General features: G+C 34.8%; 1 protein-coding gene across 2 annotated transcripts in view; it reads left to right on the top strand.

Moving 5' to 3' along the window:
- Positions 1-21,970: 21,970 nt before the first annotated feature.
- DDI1 (ubiquitin family protein) overlaps positions 21,971-27,500 on the top strand; it is a 56,299-nt gene continuing 50,769 nt past the window's right edge. Inside the window, exons 1-3 of one of the 2 annotated variants that reach the window (XM_088963847.1) lie at positions 21,971-22,440; positions 22,601-22,633; positions 22,741-22,868. In XM_088963847.1, coding sequence (XP_088819973.1) covers positions 22,375-22,440; positions 22,601-22,633; positions 22,741-22,868 — 227 coding nt within the window. In that variant the 5' untranslated portion in view covers positions 21,971-22,374. The remainder of the gene's footprint in view (positions 22,441-22,600; positions 22,634-22,740; positions 22,869-27,500) is intronic. The other variant, XM_088963846.1, reaches the window with a different exon arrangement.

Here is a 27,500-nt window from a genome sequence, read left to right as displayed (position 1 = left end):
GGTTCAAGTGACTTTACTGGAATGGAACTTTAAGATTGTTGTTAAAAAAGCCTTTACTAACGTTGATAGTGGAAGTGAGTCGAGGGTAGAGCAACAACAAACTGAGACTTCAGCCAAATTCAGTTGGAGACCAAAGAGCATGAACTAGAGAGGGTTTGCCGGATTGATTCTCTATATGAGAGCAGTGGTCGATTGGTTCTACTCCAAAACACCCTATCCTCTAAACCGTCTTTATTAGAACCCTCTCTACCATATTCTTAGTCTTTTCTTCGTAGAACCCCTTTTCTTGAATCCCTTCTACTCTTGCATGAACTCTCTTTTTCTTTTTTGAAATCCCTTCATCTTTCTCCTCTTGACTCAAATCTCTCTCTCTTTCTCTTTTCTTCGCTCTGCCCAAAACCCCTCTCTCTTCACTTCGTTCTCTCTCTCTCTCTATGTTTTTTTCTCTCACTAGAACTCCCTCTCAATTCTCCATTCGGTAGCTCTCAGACTTCCCAACAGGAAAATATCGAGAGCCCCTTAATCTCTCTCACTCGAACTCCCTTCTTAATCTCTCCTCTTCAAGCCACCCTATTTGGGAATAACACTTCTTATTTATAATGGGAAGGAAGGGCAGTTTTTTAACGAAAACTGAGAAAAAAGGGTATTACAATAAGTAAGGTCAAGGGGAATTGACTAGTATTTTTTTTCAAACTTAGGGTAATCTGGGAATTAGGTCAAGGGGGATTTTGGGCAACTTAGTCAAGTGTGTTTTGGTAATTTTGGAAGGAGGGGTATTTTAGTAATTAACTCAGGGGTAATTTAAAAATTGATCAAACGGGTAGTTTGGGAAATTTTGGTCAAGGGTATTTTGGTAATTTTGGAAGGAAGGGTAATTAGGAAATTGGTCAAAGGGGTATTTTGGTAATTTTAGTTCTAAAGGGTATTTAGGTATTTTCAACTGAAATTTGGTAAGGTGGGGATTTTGGACATTCTGAGTTGAGTCGTGGAGTTGGATTGGGCTAAATGGTCCTATATCAGGAAGATCTGGCAAAGGGGCTAATATAGGACCTTCAAATGGAATCTTGGTGTGATTAAAGGGCCAATGAAGGTATTTAGGGTTGATATTTCACATGTAAGCATTTGGGGGTGTCCGAGAAATGATGGTTGTGTTTGATCTGATGGTTGAGGTGTAAGTGTGAGTCGATCGAAGCAATCATATAGGTATCGGGTAGGTTTGACAGTGGATCTAAGGGATTTTTTGGTGAAAGTTGGGGTTTTTGGGTGTTTTGGAGGGATCAGAAGGGTCTGATTGGGTGTTTGTGGCAGATTGGAAGTTCAGTCAGCGGACCGAGCAAAAATCGGGTGTTGATAGCCACCAAAAGCCACAGCCTTGAAAAGACACAAGAAGTCCATTTTGGGCTATATTATGGAAGCTCCCAATAGAGCTTTTTGCCTTTTTATCAGTTCATCTTCTTATGGAAAGACGTGCGGATAAACGCGCCTTAACCAAATAGTCTTCAAACTGTTAAGATCTTGATGCAAAAGCTTACATCGTCTTTTAACTGCCAGAGCTTGGAGAGGATCTTTAAAAAAAAACTTGCCAAAGAACCCCGAAGTCTGCTGCAAGGAGCTTCTCGACCTCCTCATCTACTACCCTCCACATCTATGGGGTGAGGTTCCTTTTTCTTTTCTTGACTGGTCGAACTAAAGGGTCTACATTCAATTTGTGAGATATAACAGTTGGGTCTATGTCAGGCATTTCTGATGCCGACCATGCAAAAACATGTAAATTACCAAGTAAAAAAATTACCAGTGTAAACCGAAGTGGTTTCTTTAGGCGAGCTACGATCTGGATAGTTTTCACGAGCTCAGTATCAGAGACCCGGACCAGGATTGTGTCCTCCATTGGCTGAGCTCGCTCATCTATATGCTAGGGGGGCAGCTCCAACTCGACGTCATCTGTCAACTCCGCTTTGCCCTACAATGCCATGACATTGCACTTCCGCGATTCCAACTGGTCAGCCCATAACACCCCTACTTCATACCTTGTCGAGAACTTCATCGACAACACTGCATGAAGTGCATGCAAGATGGATCGACCTAAAATTGTGTTGTAGGGGGATGAGGTGGTGACCACCAAGAAGGTGTGCTCGAATGAAACTGTATTGGGCTATGATCCCACTGAAACCAATACATTGATCCTGTCGAGGGGCTTCACCACGTCTCCGCTGAAGCCAACAAGGAAAACGTCTATTGGTTGCAAGTCTTTTTGCTCTAGCTGCATTAGGCCTCCAAGAATAGAATGTCTGTCAAGCTCCTTATGTCGACCAAAATCTGCTTTACCTCAAAGTCCTTTATGATCACTTTGACGACATCGTCATCAGTGAAGTAAATGACTTCTTCCACCCGAGGGTGCTTCGACAGGTTTTTGACTTTGTGCTCTAACTCCCAGACTACAATCTTCCCCACTGTCGTGCTGCACCCGGCTACTATAGAACCTCTTGTGATCATGTTGATCACACCATGGATTCGCCTATTTTGTCATGGTGGATCTCGAGGTGGCTTGTTATGATCTTGTTGCCTGCTCGATTCTTGTGCGTTTCAAGGCCGGTCAGTAGGTCGGGCATCTCTTTCATCACGTTTGATAAACTGCCTAAGGTAGCCGCGATGGATCAACTCCTCGATCTCATCCTTCAGATTTTGTCAACTTTCTGTGTCATGGCTGATGTCATGATGGAAGTGACAATATTTGTTTGGGTTACGGTTGGTGAGGTCGCCTCTCATCTTGGTGGGGTTCTAGATCACTTGCCCGATCTAGAACCCCAGTGAGGGGATCTACTCTTCCTTGGCGATCTTCTTTGCCAACCGTAATGTAACTGGCTTCTCTTTGGCAACTTGCTTCTTCGTCGTTGCTTGTTGCTCTCTGCTTCTTCCTTTGGATGCTTTCTCTTCCCAGCCAGTTATAGCTCTAACCGAGATCCCAGTGCCACCTCTACTTTTGTAAACTTGTCAACTACAATGTGGAACACCTCCATAGAGGTTGGGAATTTGGAGATGTTTGAGATTAAACTGCTTGATGAAGTCACAGAGCTTCTTGTTTGGTTGTTGTACGATGTTCAAAAGGCAAGTCACAAATTTTGGGCACCTTTTGCTAGTGGCAAAGTGTTTCATGAAGAGGTTCGTAAACTGACTCCAACTCTTTAATGAGTCCACTAGGAGTCCTGAATACCACATCCAAGCTATTTTTCTGAATGTGATCGAGAAAGCCATGCAAAGTCTTATGTCATTTGCCCCTATGGATCTTCATCAAGGCTTCAGAACTGTCAATGTGGTGTCTGACATTGGGATGCTGATTGTTTTGATTATTGTTTTTGTTGTTTTCATTCTATTTGAAGTTTTGCTGCTTGAAATTCTATTGGAATGGTTGTGGCTATTGTGGTTGTTGTGGAAGTATGAACGTGATGAACCTTTCCTCCCATGCCCGCATTTGAAGGTTCATGCCGCAGACGTACTACACTAGTTTGTAGAACTGTCGCACATTGATCCCTGTAGGAACTGATGATGGTTCTACCGTGGGGAGAGAGGCATTCTCCTAGTACAGCGGGTAGGCCGAGTGGGGTTAATGGCACTATAAGCTGCCCGATTGTCATATATGGGACTTCGAGGTTCATTGTCGGCTGCTCTTGCCCCCTGTGACTTTCATGTTGTTGTTGTTGATGTTAGTGAGCTGGTTGTTGCTAGTGGATGCCATTGGATCAGTGAGTTGAAGAGGAATGGTGAGAACTAGGCTTTTAGTAGTGGATCCCAGAAATGGTGCTAATTAATAATAAACGATCTAAACACAACTAGTTCGAAGGCAGCTCAGGCGTCAGATTAACACGTGGCCAGTCGAACTGCAAGAAGAACAGTATCAGAGGTCCCGGGTGCTTTACCTAGTGTGGGCACTTCGATGCTTAAGTTAGTGAAAGAGTGTTATAGTGAGCTGGTTTGCTTATAAGTATGAGAGCATCAGAGCTAAATCGCACTACCTTATGAAGCTGGAGATGATGCCCTTATATAAGCAAGTTAGTTTAGGCCTCACGAAACATATCTGAGATTTCTAGCCCGCATAACCAGGAGTCCATTTTGCACCCGAAGACGGACTTCATGTGAGCTGTAAGGCTTATCGAGTCCGTCCAATACAGATGGAATAAGGGTAAGGCTCACTAACGTGTGGTGTGACCCCAAAGATATCAAAGATGACTGGCCAGCTTCTAAAAGATGGCTATGTGACACCTTCATAGGTCGGAACACCACAAGCTGCTCGGACCTAGGTCTTGGCCAAGGTGCTTGAGCTAACCTAGCCTAATGAGGGATTCAGAAATGCTGAGTTGTCATCTAATCATCAAGTTGCTCCACATGTCTGCGCACTAATGGTTCGGGCCAAATTACCCCTCATCAAGTTTTATTACAAATTGGTTTGAAATTTTACATTCCATTTTCATCATTAATAAAATATTTATTATTTATCATACTTATCATTGTTTAATTTGTCAAATATATGGTGTTAATAATGTTCCAACATTTTCTTTAATTTCTATATATTTTGTATTTTATCTATTTTTTATGTTTTCTTATTTTTTAATTGTGACAACATGAGAGGTCCATTTGACCCGAAATAGTTTAATTTCTTACTTCCACCTAGATGAAAATACTATTTTTTCCATGTAGACTTTAAAAGTACAAGTTTTCATGTTATTAGAATTATTAATTTATTATGTATGGATTTAATTAGTGGAATTTAGTGTTGAGAATAAACAAAGATGCTTTATATATATGATTCAATGAGGGTGAATGGGATCATGGTTCAAAGTATCGGAAATGCCAAGTGTATCGGAAAGGCAATTTTAAGAGACGTATCGGGATACACTTTACGTATCAAAGAGAAACTAAGATATGCATAGATACGCTTGAAAACACTATAAATACTTTAATAAGTCATAAAAATACATCAACAATACTAATTATAAGACCTCAATGAGGTGTATATACATTAAATTAATATACTTTAATCGTTTTAAGAAGAAATATATTATAGCTAGTTATAAGTCATTAAAAATCCTATGCTTAACTATAATTTATAAATTATAATTCTTAAGTTTTAAAGTTTTATGGGATGAGAAAAACCCAAATCTCCTGTGCAACCATAAAACATGCATTGACACAACTTCTATGTGAACATATAATTAATTATTCAAAAAATAGTTATTAAAGAAGAAATTTCAATTGCTTTATGGATGAGATAGATCACCATATGAATTATAATATATTCAATCATTGTGATCAAATGATAAAATATAATTATAAATTAATTACTTTTTTAATTCTAAAATATATAAAAAATTAATTATTAAAGAAGAATTTTCAATTAGTTTGTGGATATGATAAATCATCCATAGAATTATAATATATTCAATTGTTGTGATCAAATGATAAAATGTCATTAATTATTATTATTATTATTATTATTATTATTATTATTATTATTATTATTATTATTATTTAATTCTGAAAATATAAAAAATAAAAAAATATTAAAGAAGAAATTTCAATAGCTCTATGGATATGATAGATAAATCCAAAGATTTAAAACACATTTAATCTTTATAGGTACAGAAAAAATTACATTTTCAAAATTTTTTAATTTATGTTTTCCCCAAATATCTTGAGTAAATTTCCATAAATATAGTGATAACACAAAAAAAAAATTATGATTTTGAATGTAAGAAATGTAGAGCAACATAAATTTAAAATAATTATGATATATTCAATTTGAAAAAATTTACCTATTTTTGCCATTTTTTTTTCAAATTTTGAAAAATCTTAAAAAAATTAATGATGAATTATAATATATTCAATCATTGTCATCAAATGATAAAATATAATTAATTAATTTTTAATTATAAAAATAAAAATAATAATAATTATTAAAGAAGAAATTTCAATTGGTTTGTGGATATGATAGATCATCCATAGATTTTTAATATATTCAATTGTTGTGATCAAATGGTAAAATATAATTAATTATTATTAATTTTTTAATTCTAAAATATAGAAAAATAAAAAAATATTAAAGAAGAAATTTTAATTGCTCTATGGATATGATAGATAAATCCATAGATCTAAAACACATTTAATCTTTGTAGGTACAAAAAAAATTACATTTCCAAATTTTTTTGTTAATTTATATTTTCTTCAAATTTTGAAAAATCTTAAAAATAAATTAATGATGAATTATAATATATTCAATCATTGTGATCAAATGATAAAATATAATTAATTAATTTTTAATTCTAAAAATAAAAAAATAATTATTAAAGAAAAAATTTCAATTGGTTTGTGGATATGATAGATCATCCATAGATTTTTAATATATTCAATTGTTGTGATCAAATGGTAAAATATAATTAAATATTATTAATTTTTAATTCTAAAATATAGAAAAAAATATTAAAGAAGAAATTTTAATTGCTCTATGGATATGATAGATAAATCCATAGATCTAAAACATAATTAATCTTTATAGGTACAAAAAAAATTACATTTCCAAATTTTTTTGTTAATTTATATTTTCCTCAAATATCTTCATGGAATTTCCATAAATCTTTTGATAACACAAAAGAAATGTGATTTCGAAAGTAAGAAATGTTGAGCAACATAAATTTAAACATTCAAGAAAAAAAACAATTACAAAATATTATAAAAGGTTGAAATTTGTTTTCATATTTTTGCCATACTTTTTTCAAATTTTGAAAAATCTTTAAAAAAATTAATGATCCACACTTGTTTCTTGCAAACTTTTGCAAATCTAGCACACGAAGAATGAAGTTTGGAGTTTTAGAGTCATTTGGGGGGTGAAAGAAGACTTATTTCGTGGAAAAGAATTTGTTTTTCCCCTTTATTTTTTTATTTTTTGTTTTAAACAACCGATTTCTATGCGTATCTTATATCGGTTTTTTCAAAGATACGATATGATATGCCCCATAGTATCAAAATTTTAAACCTTGAATGGGATTTAATACCTAATATGTGATTTAATGAGAGGGAATTGAATGCATTGAATAATTGTATTCAAATTAAATTTTCTACCATCACAATAGAGGGATCATATTTGAAAAAAGGGGGTATTTTAGTTAAGAAAAATTCTAGAAAATTGAAAGGCTATTTTTACTTTTTATAATAGTATAGATATAGATTAGGAAGTTATAGTGTGTACTAGTTTGAAAAGGAAGTTTCTATTTTTTGTTTAAAGTTTGAATACACGTAAGTAGGTTGTCAATTGGACTGGATTTGGTCCAATCCAATCTGATCTAGTCCAACATAAGTCCATTCACAATTGGACTGGACGAAATATCAAAATTTATATAAAAAACATAAAGAGATTGGATTGCCTTGATAAGACCAAGTTGGATCCAATCCAATCTAAACTGAATGAAATATCAAAATTTATATAAAAAACATAAAAAATATAAAAATTACATAAATATATTAAAATGAAAAAATATGAATCGTTGAAATAAAAACTTCTTCACACAAGGTTTCCTTAAATTTGTTCTTTGTACAGATCAACAACTTTGTTACTGTAGCTTGTTTTAATACAAATAGTCTTATCAAGGAACCAAACAAAATGGAAATCCCTCGCTTGTCAAATAGAGTTGTCAAGAAGGCTGAATCATATTTACAATTACAACTTTAGAAGGCTGGATTTTACTTGCCATAGATAACCAAGCTTCTTGATCATAGCAATAAAGTTTTCTCCCTGTCACAATGGTTGTAGAAGTTAAATGATTTATAATCATTTCAAATATGTTATCATGCTCACTCACTAATCTTAGGTTCCTCTTATAACAATTCATATAGACAAATCAATACATCTCAAGAATTATAACCTAAATAGATAACTTGTAATAATAATAAAAAAAAAAAAGAGATTGGCTTGCCATGATGGAAGCTAAATAATGGATACAAATCTGAGCGGGCTCTAATTTGTGGAAAAATTATTGGAAAAAGCATAAGTATAAATGTAGAGGTGTAGAATGGACCACGGGTGGCCTGCGCAAAGTGCTAAAAATATGGATGCCCTAGGGTTTAGAATGAAGGGTTAGGATTGTTCTAGGGTGATTCTAATGCTAAGAAGAAAAGAAGAAGACACCCAATATTATGTAAGGCTGAGATTTAATGGCTAAAGGCTGAATGGTGAAGAATATAAGTTAGGTGGCTCCTAGGGTTAGAATGTTAAAAAGAGAGTGCCCTATAATGGATGGGGGAGATTAGAAGGGATGTAAGGTAAGGATTTAGCAGTTAGGGGTGGCTAGGGTTTGTTAAGAGTGAAAAGAATGGGTTAAAAGGCGCCCTAGGGTTTGCTAAGGCGTGGGGAGCATGTAATACAGTGGGGGGGGGGGGGCGCCCAACTGGGTTTAACATCTAGGAGGCGCCCTCCTGCTTTCAGTTTTTCACAAAAACACCCCCTCTCTCAGTTTCCCAAAATTTGTATTTTAGCCATGAAAACTTTATAGTTTCCCTAGAATTTGCATAGAGACCCTTAAAGGCCACAACATTGCATTTAATTGGGATAAGGGCATATCTTGACTATTCTAAGGCCGAAAATACCCCTGAATTGATGCCCTTAAGGCATCAAAATGCAAAGTTACCACCAGCACGGATGTGAACATCCAAATTGAGTTTGAAGTTCACTTCATGGCTAAAATGGCGTGGAACCGCCACGCATCGAAGAAAAGAAAATGGGAGTGATGGGCCTCCCAAGTTCAAGAAACACAACAAGACATGAATCACACCCAAAACATAACTAATCTAGGTACTTTTTTTAAGGGAGAGAGGGAAGGTATTAGGCACCCCTCCCCCACAATTGATAAGTAGTACTATTCCCCTAATTTAGTGAAAAGAAAGAAAAAAAAACTATAAATAATTAAGTCTATGAGAATGCTAGTAATTTTATGCATGAAAGAGGGTGATTGTCATAGAGGAATCTCCTCTCAAATGATTTAACCCTTCCATTCTCAATTTCGGGTTTGGGAAACCCTTAAAGGATCAAAGGATTTGGCAACTACACGCCACTCTACTTTTTTATTCAATGTTCCCCTCATTCCTATCAAACAAATGGGAAAGGGAAAGCCACAAGTGATTCAATCCCCTATGAAAATCCCTTCCAATTGTTATTCTTTCTATAAAAAAATTCAAGAAAAAAGACCATTTAACCTAGACTAAATCAAATTGAAAAGCTATGAAAGTCAATAGATTTCAGCATTGAAACAAATTCAAATTCAGCCAAAATAAACACTATAAGACAAGGGATATTCATTCAAAGTGATTAACAAAATGTTCTAATGATTCCTACATCTAACCACCTTGAAAACTTACTCAAAATAATTACATAATGTCACTTACATGAAAGGGGTCACTTGCTGAAATTAGAGACTACCTAGGATACAAATAAAGTTAAAAAATGTATAAAAAAAGAAAAAAATGAGATGAGAAGCTCACCTTTTTGTGGCCTTTTGACAAGCAATTAGTGATGGATGATACGAGCTGAAATGTTGATGGTGCTGAAATGCTTGATGGTCTTCCTTGCTTTGGCTGAAATCCAGTTTTCTTCTTCCTTTTACTCCTTCACATGGCTTACCCTCTTTACATTTGCCCTTGCTTCTCTCTTGGTCGAATGGCTTGTCTTGGCTTCTCTTGGTCGAATGAGATAGTGTCCCTAAGATTTCAGTTGTGAGATGGTGGTGGATGGGAGACTTTGGTGGTAGAGTGAGAAGGGAGATAGAGGGATTTCGGTTTTTCTTTGGGTGTGAGAGAGGTTAAGGGAGAAAGGAAATGGGGATTAGGGTCTAGTTTGATTTGAGAAAGAATGGTTAGGGTTTTAGGGTTTTAGGGTTTTGGGTAAACTCTCAAAATGATGGATGGCTAAGATGATTTGGTTCCCATCTAATGGATAGGAGGATTGACACATATATTTTTCTTTTTTTTCTCTTTTTCTTTTTCTGTCATGGGTTCTCCCTCCCTCTTTGACCGAATTTTAGACTGGGGGATAACATACCTTGAAAGGCTCCCCCTATCTCCCTTATTTATGGCTAAAATGTGGGAGATCTAAATTTAAATTTTAAACTTAAAATTTGAAAATTGAATTTGAGAGGTAAATATGAAGGTGGCGATTTGGGTTTTAAGAGTTAGGGTTTTGGGGGTGTGGAAGTTAAGGCTAGGTTAATCCTATGGTGGAGAAGAAAGGGGGCTCAAACCAAGGGCTATGATTGATTCCATGTTTAGTGGGGGCATTAGGTGATTTCTCAAGAGCGTGTAGGGACTTAAATGAAAAAAAAAATAGAAGGTGGTTTTTTACAATGAAAAGGCAAGTCCAAGGGGAATGATGTGTATGATTCAAGGGTCGAGATTAAAACTCAAGATGTTAGGGTTTATCTCGAACAATGAGATCGCACAAATTGGGTGATGATAGGGTTTGATGGCCTTAGGGCAGGTGCTAGAGTGAGAAATCATTATTTGGAGTGTGTTGAACAACAGGGGGTGTTGAGTCGAGATTTATCTAGATTGAAGGGTAAAATGATCATTTTGGGTCTAAAATTGGAGAAGGTTTATCCAAGTGTTTAGGAAGGTGATGAGGTGATCTTAGTATATTGAAGGGTGTACTACAATGCAGATCTTGAAAGAAGAGTAACGGGCAATGAGAGCCCTCAATTTGGAACCTTTATAGATGAGGGGTAAATTGGTCATTTTAAGGTCTAGAGTTTAAAGGATCAACAATCAGGTGGTTTTGATGAGGTTTGGGGATGTCAGATGATGTGTAACAATGGATATCTTCAATTTTTAGAATATCGGACGACAAGGATGACTCATTTGAAATCTTTTTAAGCGATGGGTAAAATGGTCATTTTTGGGTCTAAAATGTGATGGATCATCAATCGAGAGGTTTTGATAGGGTTTGGTAGGTTTTGAAGGTCTTAGATGATGTGTCTCGATGAAAATCTTAGATTTAGAGAGTGGTGGCTAATAAGGATCATCGGTTTGGAATCTTTTAAATGATGGGTAAAATTGACATTTTAAGGCCTGAAGTTGGATAGGTGGTTGATCAGGAAGTTGATGAAGGTTTTGGATGGTTTTTGGGGTCTTGAATGATGTGCCTTGATAAAGATCTTATATCTAGAGAGTGGCAGCCAATGAGGATTGTCAATTTGGACTCTTTTTAGATGAAGGGCAAATTGGGTATTTTGAGGTCTGAAGTTGGATGGATGGTTGATAGGGAAGTTGATGGAGGTCACGGGGTCTAGGATGGAGTGTCCCGATGAAGATACCAGATTTGGAGAGTGGTGGCTAATGAGGATCGTCTATTTGGAATCTTCTTGGATAAAGGGTAAAATGGGGATTTTAAGTCTAAAATTTGTCGGATGGTCAATCAGGTGGGTGATGAAAGTTTTGGTGAGGTTTGGGTGCATTAGGAGTGGTGTTGTGATCGAGATCTAAGATTTCGATAGTAACGAACAACAAAAGTGATTGATTTGGAATATTTGTGTATTAAGGGTAAAATGGGGATTGTTGGATCTGAAATTTGGGTAGTGGTATCCTGGTGTCCTTGGAGTCTAATGGAAGTGCTCGATCGATTTAGTGGTGTGGAAACGTGATGATCTAAGTCATGAGTATTTTGGCCAACGAATGGGTTGAAAATGAAATATTGGTTTGATTGATAGGTAAATAAGGGAATTTTTAGTTGGACTTTGGTGGAGTTACATGGATTTGAATTATGAGGCAGAGGGTTTGATCATGTTGGGGATGTGTGCATAGTAGGTTTTTGGTTTAAAAAGCGGCATAGTGTTAAATGTGTTGAAATGGAATCTCTAATGAATGAATGGTGAAATGAATGAATTTAGGGCTGAAATTTGGTGTGATTGGATGATAAATGGTTTTGTTTCATGTGATGGAGTTTGATCGGGTTACAAGTGTGGTGGTATGGCATAATTGTGATCATCAGTATAGAATCTTGTTGATTTAAAGGTGGATTTGAGGGTATGTGAGTTAAGATTTGGTTTCTTGGGGTTTTTGGCTTGTTTCAAGGAAATTAGTGAGGTTTGAATGGGTTAGAGAGGGAACCGAACAAAAATTGGGTATTCTCTATCGTTCTCCCTCAGTCTTTCTCCCGCTACCTCTCTCATTCTTTTTTAATTTTTCTTACAAATATAATATTAATCAGACCATATAAAAGAACTAAAGGGATCAACCACTAGTACAATCAAGTTATAAATTTCTATCAAGTTGATGTAAATTTCATAGCCAAGAGTTTCTTGTAAGTTTTTATCAAATTACGGTCCATTTCGTATGTAGGAATAGAGCTCTGGAATCGGAATAGGAATAAAAATGGATTATTTTGATTCCAACTGTTTGGTTGGGCATAATCAAAATCCCATTCCCATTCCTACTGGAATGGCATTCCCCCATTTGAGGGAATGGCCATTCCCTCCCCCTCCCTTGGGAATGAAATCCCATTCATGCTGATTTTAATTCTCACTCCCATTCTTTTCTGAACCAAACAGTCTTTGGGAATGGACCATTCCAATTTTGATTATTGAGTATTTCATTCCGATTCTCACTACGAACCAAACGGACCTTTAGTGTAATGATTTTTTAACTATACCAAGTTGGTCTCATGTTCTTTTATACGGTTTGATTAATACCATATAAGCATGTAATAAAAAAAAAAAAAAAAGAACAAGAGAAGGAGTGTGAAAGAATAGAAGGAGAACAATATAAATTATGAGAGAAGTGATTGACCGAGAAAGATAATGAGAGAGATTGAGGAAGAAGGATAGGTAGAGAGAATGTGAGAAATTGATAGAGAAACGTAAATATAGAAACCAAAAACCATTTTTATTTTATTTTTTCAAATCACACAGTTGTTGAGAAGAGAGAGACGATTGTGAAAGTGATATATATATATATATATATATATATATATATATATATATGAGAGAGAGAGAGAGAGAGAGAGAGAGAGAGAGAAACAAGGAGAAACTGAAAACCATTTTCTCATTTTCCAATCACCCAACATTAAAGGGCAATTTCAATATACGCTTTTTGTTAGGTCCAACATTGATTAAGAGTCCCATGTTGGCAATAGCCACATAAGCCTCGGATGACATGGCATGGGTTTTTATAATTTGAAATATAGAGTTGATTTGTCAAAGTTTTGTTGATTTCTAGACTAACCTATAGCCCAATTTTAAATGTACAACCGGTTCTTACTATAATTTTTCCAAATTTAAAACTAAACCGAAAGCAATGTTATTTTCTTATCTAGATGGTGGGTCAATGATCAAACTTTTCTAAGAATCCCAAGATATTATAATTTAATATTAAATATTTAAAAAAAGATAGAACACAAAAAATGAAAATATACAGAATTTTGTTAAAAACATTTGAGAACATTTCTAACGTTATATATTCATCATATTAAATAAAATTATTGTTAAAATAAAAAATATATTTATTTATGATAGAAATGGAATACAAAATATAATAATAATAATAATTGTTATTTGGTACAAGCATTTAAGTTTATTTTTAATCACATTGTTATTCTTGTTAATTTTTAATTTATATCTTAACTACGTTATATCTAAAATTCAAATAATTAATATGTAGAAAAATTTATCACGTGCAATGCATATGCTTAATTACTAGTCCTTTAAAGCTCACTAAACAACTACCTCACATTTATTCCAAAGAATTAACCAAAATTCCTTTTACTTGACTATAGTGAGACAAGTTAAGGACCATTAGATGTTTACATCTCAACAGAAATGGCAAGGATTGTTGAAAACACAATAAACATTATTGCAATGAACCAGAAAGTGAACAACAAAAAATCCATCAACTCTAAATGTGATAAAGTGATGGGCATATCCAACTTGATAGGATGAGGTATTAAAATGAAGAAAAGAATAAACATGATAAGATTGAATATTTTGGAGGGATGCAAGGGGATTGAAAAACGTACAGATGGGAAATTATGATACTTAAAGTTACAAGAGTGGAGAAGGAAAACCGGAAGAAAATGTGCTTTCAACTTCTAAACCCAAACTCCAAAGTCATCAACAAAAAGATGGCTTACCAAGTAGTGTTTTTAGAAACAAGGTAGTAGTCTTTAAATTTGTCTCCTAATAATTCAAGACTAGCGGAGTGTCCTTACTTCGGTGGCTTGAAATTGCAACATTGATATTTGCTGCATTAAAAATGACTAAGGTTTTTTAATAAGAAACTTGCAAATATAAGTATCCAAGTCTTGAAACTCATATAAAGACTTAAAAGAGATCATCTGTGCTCATTTTTTAAGTATTGTTTCAGCAAAGCATCTCATATAAAAGAATACGATCATATAGTGAGAGTTCTGAGTTCTACTTCATAATTGTCATTTGTTTCACTTCGAGAACTCCTAGTTGAATCAAACAGTATGACCGTTCAGCCCGAGAACCATCTAGGAAATCGATTCCGTTTTACTCCAAACTCGATCCCTGGAAAAAAATTGTTGAATCAGTTAACGACCCGTTGACTCAAGCAGTCGACCCATTCAACAATTTTTTGCCATTTTTTATTTTTTAATTTTGTTGTTAGAATGGGCCATTTGGTCGAATCGTCGATTTGGAAACTGGTGGCCAAAACGGTTTCGTTTCTGGGTTGTTTTCTCTAGATGTCATTAATTAGACAAAATAACTTTGTAGTCATAGTCATGGCAAGGGTGGACATTACAAAGGATTCTAAAACCTTTAAAGATATATCCAAAGTGACCTTAAACACACACAAAAAAAATATTGCCATTAAATTCACCAAACTAAAAAAACCAAGTAAAACAAATTAGAAAATTGAGTCGAAGTTCCACTTAGAGACGGATTTAAACATACATGCAATCAAAGAAACAAACAAAGTATATTGTCTTGTAAGAAAAAAAAAGCATTGTATAAGAAAACCCAAAGAAAATACAAAAGAAAAGAAATAAAATTGTGGAAACCCTATACCATTTTGGAGGATATTTAACAAGAAGACAAAAAAAAAAAAACAAAGCAGAAAATGAAAAAAAATGAACATACTGCAGACACACGCTCAAATAAAGCCAATAGTATAAGCAAGGATTTAAATATCGATACGATACATCCGATATGGGGCGTATCCTATCAGTATCGATGGTGGCAGGTATAGGATACGTTACGACTGGCATTGTATCATGTCAGTCATGCGTATTGCTATGATATTATACTGTATCGGTCGATATGGATCGATATGCGCGATATGTAGATGCACACAACTTCCATCTTAAAAAAAATTGTGACTTGCACAACTCAAACCCAGGCCTACTCGCAACTTAAAATGCTTAGCGATGTAAGCCACTAAGCCATCTTATAATTTGTGATGGTAAATGAAATACAATTATTGTTATTATCTTTATTTAAAATGTAATATGAATAAATGTCATATCTTTATATTAAATAGTTCTAGCATAAAATTAAATACAATAGTATTAAATTTTAAGATTTATAAATTTAAATAAAATAAATAATCTACCAATTTTATATTTATAACAAAAATTGATTTTTTACTCTATAAATTTATACAAATAAAATGATTAATAATAGAATAATCATTTTAGTATTTAAAATTATTATGTTATATAATTTTAATATATTTTTATAAATTATTAACTGATATTTTAATTTTCACAAAATAATAACATATTTTATTACTTATAAAAAATAAAAATTTTGTTTAAAAAATATTCAAGCATATAGTATTATATTGAATCTATTAAATACACTAATTTAAATTTATATAAAAATTATTTATTATTTCAGTAAAATATTGAAATAAAAGTGTTAATAATGGAATAATCATTTTAGTAATTAAAAATTATGAATTTGCAATTTTATATGCTTTTAAAAATTTTAATATATACATGTGAAATATTTTAAGTTAACATCATATATTTTATAAATTTTCAATTGATATTTTGATTTACATTTTATAATAACATATTTATTATTTACAACAATAAAAATATTGTTTATCAAGCATTTCAAAAATTAATATTTGGTTGACTTTTTCTGTTAATTGAAAAGTAAAAATATTAAAATGAAAAATAAATAGTATAGTAATTTAAGTATAATAGCACTTGTTTGTATTTTATAATTAAATATATAATAATGGTTTTATGCATGCATTAATTTGTAAAGATCTATATAATATGAGTCTTAGTCTCTTGATTGGTGGATTATCAACAAGGTTGTATGATATCTATGCATCTCATAATATTAATTGTAATATATTTCTTTATATATACCATTAAAATATATATTTCTTATTTTTTTGTATCTTATTTGTAGCTATTTTGACATTAATGCTAATGTAGTTGATGTATTTACGAAATTTGTATCTTTTTTGTTAGCGTATCCATGTGTTTTCATATATTTCATTTGTATGCATGCGTTTCCAAAGCATATCCGTATCCGTATCCAAGTTGTCTGATACGACACCCGATACTGATACTTTGATCCTTGAGTATAAGATACCTTTGAATAAAAAAAATCCAAAAGCACAAAAACCATGGTTTTCGAACCGCCGTTGACTCGGATGGACGGACATTTTGGCGCGGGAACCATCTAAGCAACCAGTTCTGTTTTACTCCAATCTTGGTCCTTGGCCAAAAATCATTGAATCGATCAACGACCTATGGACCCAGGCAGTTGAACTGTCGACCCGTTGACCCATTCAATGGTTTTTTACCCAGTCCTTGGCCAAAAACTGTTGAATCGGTTAATGACCCACTGACTCGGGCAGTCGAACCGTTGACTCGTTGACCCGTTCAATGTTTTTTGCCTTTTTTATTTTTTAAAATTTTGTTAACAAAATGGGCCATCCGTTTGAACCGTATGGTCAAACCATCAATCAAAAACCGGTGGCCAAAACGGTTCCATTTTTTTGTCGTATGAGTCACACGCTCGAATGACATAACACATATGATACTGCTTAATGGACCTCACACACTCAATTTTTTCCTTGTAATTTTTGTTGTCATAACGGGTCATCCGTTCAAACCCTTGACTCAAAAATCAGTGGCCAGAACGGTTCTGTAATTTTTTGCTTGTAATTTTTATTGTTAGAATGGGCCATTTATTCGAATCAGATGGTCGAATTGTCAACCCAAAACTGGTGGCAGATATATATATATATATATATATATATTAAAGGGCTGCCATTTGGCAAAAGGGGAGACCACCCGTATCCCTTTAATAAATATACTAGCAGAGGGGCCCTGCTTCGCAGGGGCTGGAAGGAATTGTAAAATTGCTATTTGATACATTAAAAAAGATAATGATTTCTTAATAAGAAACTTGCAATTATAAGTATTCAAGTTATGAAACTCATATAAAAACTTAAAAGAGATCATCATGTGCTTGTTTTTAAATATTGGTTCAGCAAAGCATTTCATATAAAAGAACACTATCATACAGTGATAGTTCTGAGTTCTACTTCATAGTTGTCATTTGTTTCACACCAAGAACTCCTTGTTGACCTGGATGGTATGGCTGTTCAGCCCATGAACCATTTGGGCAACTGGTTCCATTTTACCCCAAACCTCGTCCCTGGCAAAAAATCGTTGAATCAGTCGACGACCTATTGACCCGGGCAGTTTAACCGGTGACCCGTCGATCCATTCAACGATTTTTGGCCATTTTTATTTTATTTTGTTGTCAGAACAGACCATTTGTTCAAATTGGACGGTCTAACCATCAACATGGAAACCAGTGGCCAGAACGGTTCCATTTTCGGGTCGTTTTTCCTAGGTGTCAATAATTAGACAAAATAACTTTGTAGTCGTAGTCATGGGAATGATGGACGTTGCAAAGAATTCCAAAACCATGCAAGATAAATCCAAAGTGACCTTAGACACAAAAAAAATTGGCGGCAAATCCACCAAACTGGAATGGAAAAACCAAAAAATCGAGTCCAAATTTCTGCTTTGAGATGGAACTAAACACACATGCAATAAAAAAAAAGAGACAAAGCAGATTGTCTTGTAAGAAAAAAAAATTGCACAAGAGAACCCAAAGAAAAAAAACAACAAAAGAGGATAAATGAAATGGTGGTAAACCTAAGATCATTTTGAAGGATCTTTAAGAAGAAGACTAAGCACAAAAAAAAACAAGAAATGAAAAAAAAAAGGAATATACTACACACGTTCGAATAAAGCCCATAGTAAAAAAAAAAAAAACTTTGAATAGTAAAAATCCAAAAGCATAAAAGACCATGGTTTTTGAACCACCGTTGACCCGCACGGATGGACATTTTGGCCCGGGAGCCGTCAAGGAAACCAGTTCCGTTTTACCCCAATCCCGGTCTCTAGCAAAAAACTGTTGAATCGGTCAATGACCCATTGACCCGAGCGGTCGAACTGTCGATCAGTTGACCTGTCCAATGGTTTTTGGCTATTTTTTATTTATTTTTAATTGGGAATCATTTAGGCAATCGGTTCTGTTTTATTATAATCTCGGTTTGTGGTGAAAATTTGTTGAATCGGTCAACAACCCCTTGACCCGAGTGGTCGAACCATTGACCCATTCTATGGTTTTTAGTCATTTTATCATTCTTTTTTTTTTAATTTTTGTTGTCGATGGGCCATCCATTCAAACCGAACAGTCGAACCATCGACCCAAAAACTGGTGGTCATAATGGTTTTGTTTTCAGGTTGTATGAGTCACACGCTCGAATGAAATAACACGTATGGTACTACTTAATGGACCTCAAACACTCAATGTTTTGCTTGTAATTTTTGTTGTCAGAATGACTCATCCATTTTTTTTATTCTTTTAATTGGGAACCATCTAGGAAACTGGTTTCGTTTTACCCCAATCCCGGTCCTTGGCCAAAAACCGTTGAATCGGTCAATGACTCATTAACCCAAGTGGTATAACTGTCAACATGTTGACCCGTTCAATGGTTTTTGGCCATTTTTTAATTTTTTTTAATTTTTGTTGTTAGAACGGGCCATCCGTTCGAATCGAAAGATTGAACAGTCGAACCAAAAACCAGTGGCCAAAACAGTTCCATTTTCAGGTTGTATGAGTCACACACTTGAATGACATAACACGTATGATACTACTTAATGGACCTGACACACTCAATTTTTTGCCTATAATTTTTGTTGTCAGAATGGGTCATCCGTTCGAACCAGACGGTCGAACCATCGATCTAGAAACCGGTGGCCATAATGGTTCCGTAATTTTTTGTTGTCTGAATTGGCCATCTGTTCAAACCGAATGGTTGAACTGTTGACCCAAAAACCAGTGGCCAAAACGGTTCCGTTTTCATGTCATATGGGCCACACGCTTGAATAACATAACACGTATGATACTACTTAATGGACCTTACACACTCAATTTTTTGCCTATAATTTTTGTTGTCAAAACAGACCATCTATTCAAACCGCCCGAAAATCGGTGGCCATAACGATTTTGTAATTTTTTGCTTATAATTTTTGTTGTCAGAACGGTCCATCCGTTCGAACTAGACGGTCAAACCATCGGTTGTCAGAGTGTTATTAACAACATTTATCAATAATAGTAAGTAATTATAATATTTTATTAAATAATCATTAATGATAGTTTTAATAATATTATTTATTTATTTTTATTATAACAATAATTATTAAATGTATGAATCAGATTTATTAATAATATTCATTAAATTAATAATGACCAAAATTAAATTAAATTAACAATATTTATTAGTAATAGTCAATAATTATAATATTTTAACAAATAATCAATAACAACACTTTTAATAACATTTTTAATTATTTTTAATATAACAATAATTACTAAATTTGTTAAAAATATTTAATAATAATAATATTTATAATTTTAATTTAAAGTAAATATCTATTTATTAATGATATTTATAATAACAATAATTATTAATTATAATCACTAATTATATATTTATTAAATTACTATAATAAGTAGTAGTTATTAAAATCGTATTACCAAATTTATTAATAGTATTTACAATTTTAATTTAAAGTAAATATCTAGTTATTAACAATATTTATAATAACAGTAATTATTAATTATAATCACTAATTATATATTTATTAAATTATTGTAATAATCAGTAATTATTAAATTACCATAATTATTTATTATAATAATCAGTAATTACTGTTATTTATAATCACAATAATTATTTATAATCGGTAATGGCAGTAATTAAAGGGAATACTGCCCTTACTACAGATCTAGGTTGCTCTCACGTGGGATCTACTCGCACGAGTAGATTCCATTTCCTACACGTAGAGAGTACCCATTTCCTATTAATAGATAAATATAAGATGACTCAGTGCAGGAACAAACTACATGCTATATTTGCTTCATGAAAAAAAATGCAAAAAATCTACAAGAAAAGCCCTTACTCTTAAACAAAGTTTAACTCTCAACTCTTAGGAGCCCATCATTTCCACCATCTCTGGGCCATCTTATGATAAACATACAACAACAGACCATCAACATTTGCTTTGTTAATAGACTTTGATCCACTTATAATCTATTCTCAGCTTGCAATGGTTAACTCTCTTGTATTGCATATGTAATAATCGCATTCTCATGACATAAACTTAATTGATATAGGTTCTATGTCTATTCAGCTTCTCTATATAGTTTATTTGGAGTGCCCTGAAGCAGCACGACAAGCTTAATTGAATGTTAAGGTCAGCCCTAAAACCCTATTTGGAAAGGCTGAAGTGCAACCATTTATAGCTTTTTGACATTGACAACCTTTATGATTAGACCTGTTCATGGGCCGGCCCGGCCCCTGGACGGGCTTGAACATGTTTATAGGCCCACAGACTTAAACTCGGGCCAAAAAGCCCGGCTTGCGATAAATTCGAGCCGAGCTCGGGTTTTGTTAAAATAGCCCATCCCGACCTAAAATTAAACTTAAAATGGGTTATGTGATTATGTCCATTTGAATAAATTTTTTGATTTAAGAATGTAAACCTATGTTTTAAAACGTAAAAGAAAGGGAAAAAAACCATCTTGTAGGCCCATTGTTCATTTAAATAGGAAAAAAAAAACATTTGAGTTTTTAATTCTAATTTGAATAGGGAAAATTGTAATTTTTTTATTAGGTCAGGTTCAGGCTTTTTATCAGGGCCGCTCGGGCTTGGGCCTAGCGTATTTCCATTAGTGATGAGTAAAAGCCCGGCTCGGCCTGACCCATGAACAGGTCTAGTTATGATCAATGACAAAACCGGAGAGTCCAAATCGATTGTCAAATCGATCATTTTTTTGGGCCGTCCACTCCTATACTGGTGTTTATGGTCCAGTTCAGTGCAATTTAAAGAAGACCTCAAACCAAATCAATAAATTACATATTTATAATTTTATACATTTGGTTTATATATATTTTATATAATATTATATGCTTATACATTATACTTACATAATTATGTATTGATATTGTATATTTTTATCAACGTTTGGTTTGATTTATAAAATCGAATAAACTAAACTGAAATTGTAAACCGTAATTTAATAAAATAGCAAATCAAACCAAACTGTTTTTCAATGCAAATCAAATCAAACCGCAAATTTAATTTGATTTGGTTTGGTTTTACCGTTTGAACCGGATAATAAACACCCGTACCAGCCTTTCTAGTCAGTTTACGAAGAGCGGCTCAAAGCTGCTGAACCAGATTAGCAGAATGTTCAGCTCAGCTCTCCCAAATGGCAGCGGGCACCGTTAGAAGCGACGGAATATGCTCTTCACAAATGGGCGTCTCACGTGCACATCCGCCGTGCATTAAAAACATCTCCCGTGAATAATAATTAATAAATGAGGGAGATGTTATCAATGCATGGTGATGTGCGTGTGAGTGTGTGAGGAACAAATCCGGTCTCCCGTTAGAAACCGGTCCTCTCCCGAGTCCCGAACCTCTAAACGATTGATCGGCACGGTAGATGGGTTTATGGGCCGGCTTGGCAATCTTAGACCGTTATGGCCCATCTAATACAGACCTTGAACTCAACCGTGGTCCGTGGGCAGTGGACTTGACTGGCTCGATTTTGGGCCGAGTTTTGGTGGTTGACTGGTGGGGATTTCGTACAATCGAAAAGCCGTCGTGACACTGGCGAGCTAACCCCCCTTTCGGCTTCCGCTTCTGTCGTTCAATGGAATCAATGCGCGAGTAAGGAGGGAAAAACTCATTCTGGCTCTGGTCAACAAAATTGAAGACAATTTTTGGAAAATCTCTTGAAAGAGGTCCAATTTATTTTCCAATCTGAGAAGATGAAGATCACTGTAATGACCGCCGACGAACAGTTCATCACATTAGACGTTGATCCAGATGAATCTGTAACACCCATTTCTTATCCCAAACCCTACTGTTTCTTACATTCTACTGTATTTCATACATTTAATTATTTTGCAATCGAGCTAGGTTGTTCCATCTCGAAGTATGAAGTATGTTTTTCTTATATTCTTCTATTATTTGCTTTGGGCTGTGCATTAACAGGTTGAAAACGTGAAAGCACTGCTTGAAGTGGAGGTGAGAAGACATAAATAGTCGATAGCACCTTTTCTTTTTAACTGTTTTCTATTTTTTTATTTCTTTTAATTTCCTTTTTTCCCGATTCTTGCTTTTTATCTCTACAGACCCGTGTGTCACTTCAACAGCAGCAATTGCTCTTCAATGGAAGTGAGATCAGGAATTCTGATCGGTTAAGTTCCCTTGGTGTTAGAGATGGGGATTTAGTGATGATGATATCTCGTGCCTCCTCTAGGTATCTCTTAGCACGATTTACTTTTCCACTGACAAACATCTGCAAATTACATTGGCAATTGGCATTACCCTATAAGTTATAACGTCACTTAGATTGATGGATGCTTGACGTCAAATCCTTAATTTCCGATAGAAGTCTTCGTTTGGATTACACTTTCATTTTTTTTTTTTTTTTTGTGTGTGGGTTGCATTGGGCTCAGGTATATAACTTGGTTTATGTACTCATTTTTTTTGATCATCATTGGTTTAAGTACTCATGGTTGATCTTACCTGCCAAAAGCTTATATAGTCTGACTAGATTATACCTACGACTTCAATATAACCACCGTTTTACATGGCTTGGTTCCATTTCTTTTTATCAAGCAGTTCTTAGTCTTGATTAATGACCTCAACTCTCTTGTTTTAGTTTTTTCTTCTCCTTTTTTTTTTTTCCAATTATCATTAGATCACCGGCAGTCCAGTACAAATACAAAAACCACAAATCCATCTACTCAACTCAATCAAAAAAGTCCTATCCCAAATCCCAACTATATGAGGTTGATTCTTATTTTTCAACTCGACTATATAGGGTTTTATCCATGTTAAATTGTAATTCCTCATATTCTTCCACTCTATCATGTATTAAGCTCATTCAAAGCACTATAGATTACTGTGATTGCATTACTCAAACACACATGTCATTCTTGTGAGCCCAAGTTTTACCATAACGGTCTTTAAGGCTCAGTTTGGAAGGAGTACAAATACAAATATGTAGAGCACAAAGCCTTGTATTTTGTATGTATTTGCACTGTACATATTTGTATTTGTATTCTTTCCAAACTGAGCCTAAATCATTTATCTTCTATATCAAATAAATAGACGGAGAGAAAAAGTACTGGTTTTACCTTTTGTGTTACAGACCCATGGCACTGTGGTTAAGGCAAGTGGGTCTTTTTGCCTGGCGAAGTGAGTTGATGTGTAGGTGACAACTAGGTTGCCAAGGTGTCATTATATAAAGAGATATATCCTGTAATGTATATATAATAATACATAAAGTATTATGTAACTACATGTTAATTCAAAACTATGAAGTAAACCACTAAACAATCTAATGACAACTATAGAGCACCTTATTTTCAGAAAAGAATAAGAAGATTTTTGAATAACCAACCTGTCTCAAAGTAAAATGCCCACAGTGCACAAAGGGATTAATAGTGCTAAGTTTAGGTCTAAAACACTCATATTGACTCAACATACATTACATTCACTAATTGTCAATATATAAAAGGTGGGAATAATTACTTTTTTTGCCCAATAGAATTTTATCTATAATATACAACATGCCTAATTGACACTTTAACTACATTGTACAAGGGAAAGAAAATTAGTTCAGTATTAACATTGAAATAAAAAAAAAAACATATACAATATTAGAATGCAGTGAACAGATTAGAGCTCTATGCACAATTTTTTCTTGCCTCCTTTCTGATGATGCTTCTGTCTATGCTAAACTTAAATGATCATAGATCCTGATTTGTCTTTTCATGCTCAAAAAAGAACAGAATGGCAAAACAGGATTCATGATGCCAGGCCCATATAGTTGGGATAAGGCTTGGAGTTGATGAACTAGACTTTATGTGTAGCATTATTAGCAGTCCTTTTTCTAGTTGCGACCTGATGGGATTAGCCTTTTGCCTTTTAAGTTTCTTACGAAAAGTGCTCTTTTCCTTGGATTAGCAACTTTTACAATTTTCCTCATTGTTTTGCTTTTAAGAAACTCAATCTTCAACACTTATTAAAGAACTTCTCTGCTGCGGCTTCTAGTTATACAATATGCCTAGCTTTCCACTACATCAACTATTGATGCCTCTGAGGAACTGATGCTGAATCTGAGAACTAATGAAGCAGGGATTTGGAGGCCAGTGATTGAACGAGTATAGAAAAGGCTAGAGAGATGAAAAGCCAAATACCTATATCTGCTGGGAAGACTGGAAGAATTACACTAGTGAGAAGTGTTCTCTCAAGTCTGTGGACTTATTATCTATCTCTTCTGAAGGTTCCAGCAAAGGTGGCAGAAAAAAATTGAAAAGATTCGGAGGGACTTTATCTGGGAAGGAGTTGGTGGTGCAAGGAAGTTTCATTTGGTGAAATGGGATATGGTGTGTAGGCCAAAAAAACATGGTGGCTTGGGTATTAGATGAGTTAAAACTTTCAATAAGGCCTTGCTGGGAAAGTGGCTGTGGAGGTTTGGGTTGGAAAAGGAAAGGGAGTCCCTTTGGAGAAGGGTTGTAGCAGGAAAATATGGGTTGGTGAGGTTTGGGTGGGAGTCAAGGGAGGTCTCCAACTCTTACGGAGTGAGTGTTTGGAAGGGGATCATGTTGTTCAATCAAGAGTTTAAAGATGTAGTCAGATTTAAGGTGGGAGATGGGGCAAGAATTAGATTCTGGGAAGATGAGTGGTGGAAAGTGGCTGTGGAGGTTTGGGTTGGAAAAGGAAAGGGAGTCCCTTTGGAGAAGGGTTGTAGCAGGAAAATATGGGTTGGTGAGGTTTGGGTGGGAGTTAAGGGAGGTCTCCAACTCTTACGGAGTGAGTGTTTGGAAGGGGATCATGTTGTTCAATCAAGAGTTTAAAGATGTAGTCAGATTTAAGGTGGGAGATGGGGCAAGAATTAGATTCTGGGAAGATGAGTGGTGTGAAGTAGGGAAGCTTTGCGAAGTGTTCCTGAAACATTATAGGCTGTCTGAACACCAGATAAGAATTGATCAATGCTTTGAAGTGTGCAGAGAAAAGGTTGTATGGTGTCCCAAATTCAGAAGACCCTAGCTAGACCAGGATATAGAAGAATGTGTTCAGTTGTTGAACTTGCTTCAGAAAGTGGAGGTATCCACTTCCTCAAGGGATGGTTTGTGGTGGAAAGAGTGCAAGAATGGGGTTTTCTCAGTGAAATCTTTCTATCTAGCTATGTTAAAGGACCAGCAGTGATCAGATTATAAGGGTGGAATCTGGGGGAACCCCATTCGACCTAGAGTGGAAGCTTTTGCTTGGCTGGTTGCCATGGACAGCATCTTAACACCGATCATCTGAAGAGCAGAGGGTTTTCATATGGCAAACTTTTGTGTCATGTGTAGTGCAGATGAAGAATCTGTTCTGCACTTATTTTCTACCTGCAAGAATAATTTGGAGTTGTTACACTTCTTTAATTGGGAAAAGTACGATTCAGCCAAGATCTGCAGCAGAAATTTTCTCCACCTGGCCAAGAATTGGGGGAGGTAGGAAAGCAGGGGTAGTTTTGAGCTGCATTCCCATTTGCTGTGTGCTGGACACTATGGAACGAAAGGAACAGAAGGATTTTTGAAGACAAACTCAAGAACACAGAAGTTCTGGTGGCTCTGGTTGGGAAGCTAATTGCAGATTGGGTTTGGGTTTTACCAGATTTTGATCAAGTAAACAGATCATATTTGGGGGAAAATTTCTGGTGTTTGCTCGAGATTCAATGATGTATCTGTACCGATCTTAGTGTTGGACTGTACCTAGTTCAGTTTTGCTCTGTTTTGTTAGTTAGGTGCCATCTTGTCACCCTACTACATGTAACTGATCTTTTTCTTTTAATAAAATTTCTATTTTACTCTTCAAACAAAAAACTATGGTTATGATTGTTAATGCATGTACCATTACTCAAGGCTTATGATGGCACTTGATTCTGTTTGCCACATAGGAACCTCAACCTTAAATCCTGTTTCGAAGTCTCATATTTGTATAATTGCCTTATACCTTGGTATATTAACTAATTTACCAACCAACTTGTTCTCTAAGTTTTGTTTTAATAATAAAATAAAAGGAGAACTTATTGGAAGGAAAAAAGTTATGATCAGAACAATGAAAGTTTACAGGTAACATTCTCAAGATCAACCATTTATCAAAAAAAAAAAAAATCTCAACATCAACCATAATATCAAAGCAAGCCAGAAAAAAATAAAAGAAAAGAGAGACCCATTTGTCATCAGCTAGAACCCTCATCCAAATGGTTTGGTACCCCCCAACCTCTCTACCAAGTCAAGCTTTTTTTTTTTTTGAACAAAGGTAAAGTATAATTATATTAATCAACAGGTCCTTTGTACAATGAGAAGCTGTACAAAAACAAACCTTAAGGACCTCAAAAAAGTCAAGCTAAATTTTGACAGCTTTAGTGTAGGTAACCCAGGGAACTCTAGTGTTGGAGGTGTATTTAGGAGGAGTGCTGGAACCATATTAGCCATATTTAGGTCCTATTGAAGTAGGATACTCAACAAGAGCTAGATTGTTAGCAGCACTATAGGGGTTAAAAGGTTGGGTAACCTCTCAATCTTAGGAACTTGGTGGTGGAGGGGGATTCCAAGGTAGTAGCGGTATGGCTAAGAACTGACTACCAAGGCTCATGACATATAATGAGGGAAATTAAGCATTAATCAAGGAGAGCTGGAACCTACTTTCTCATGGGTCCAAAGGTTAGCTACTCATGTGGCTGATAATATGGTCTATAGCTAAGCAAGGGGTAAACAGGGGACAACTATTCTAGGAGTGGGGGTTAGTCTGTAATGGTGTAAGCAAAAGGATAAATTTGTGGTTGGTAGCTGGGCTAGTCCAACATATGGGGGATGTAATCACTGTTGTACAT

This window comes from Nelumbo lutea, chromosome 1 (genome assembly GCF_056320005.1).
Source record: "Nelumbo lutea isolate HS-2025 chromosome 1, American lotus-T2T, whole genome shotgun sequence".
Taxonomy (NCBI): Eukaryota; Viridiplantae; Streptophyta; class Magnoliopsida; order Proteales; family Nelumbonaceae; genus Nelumbo; species Nelumbo lutea.
Note: the sequence above shows the minus strand (reverse complement) of the source record. Positions and strands in the feature narration are given on the sequence as shown.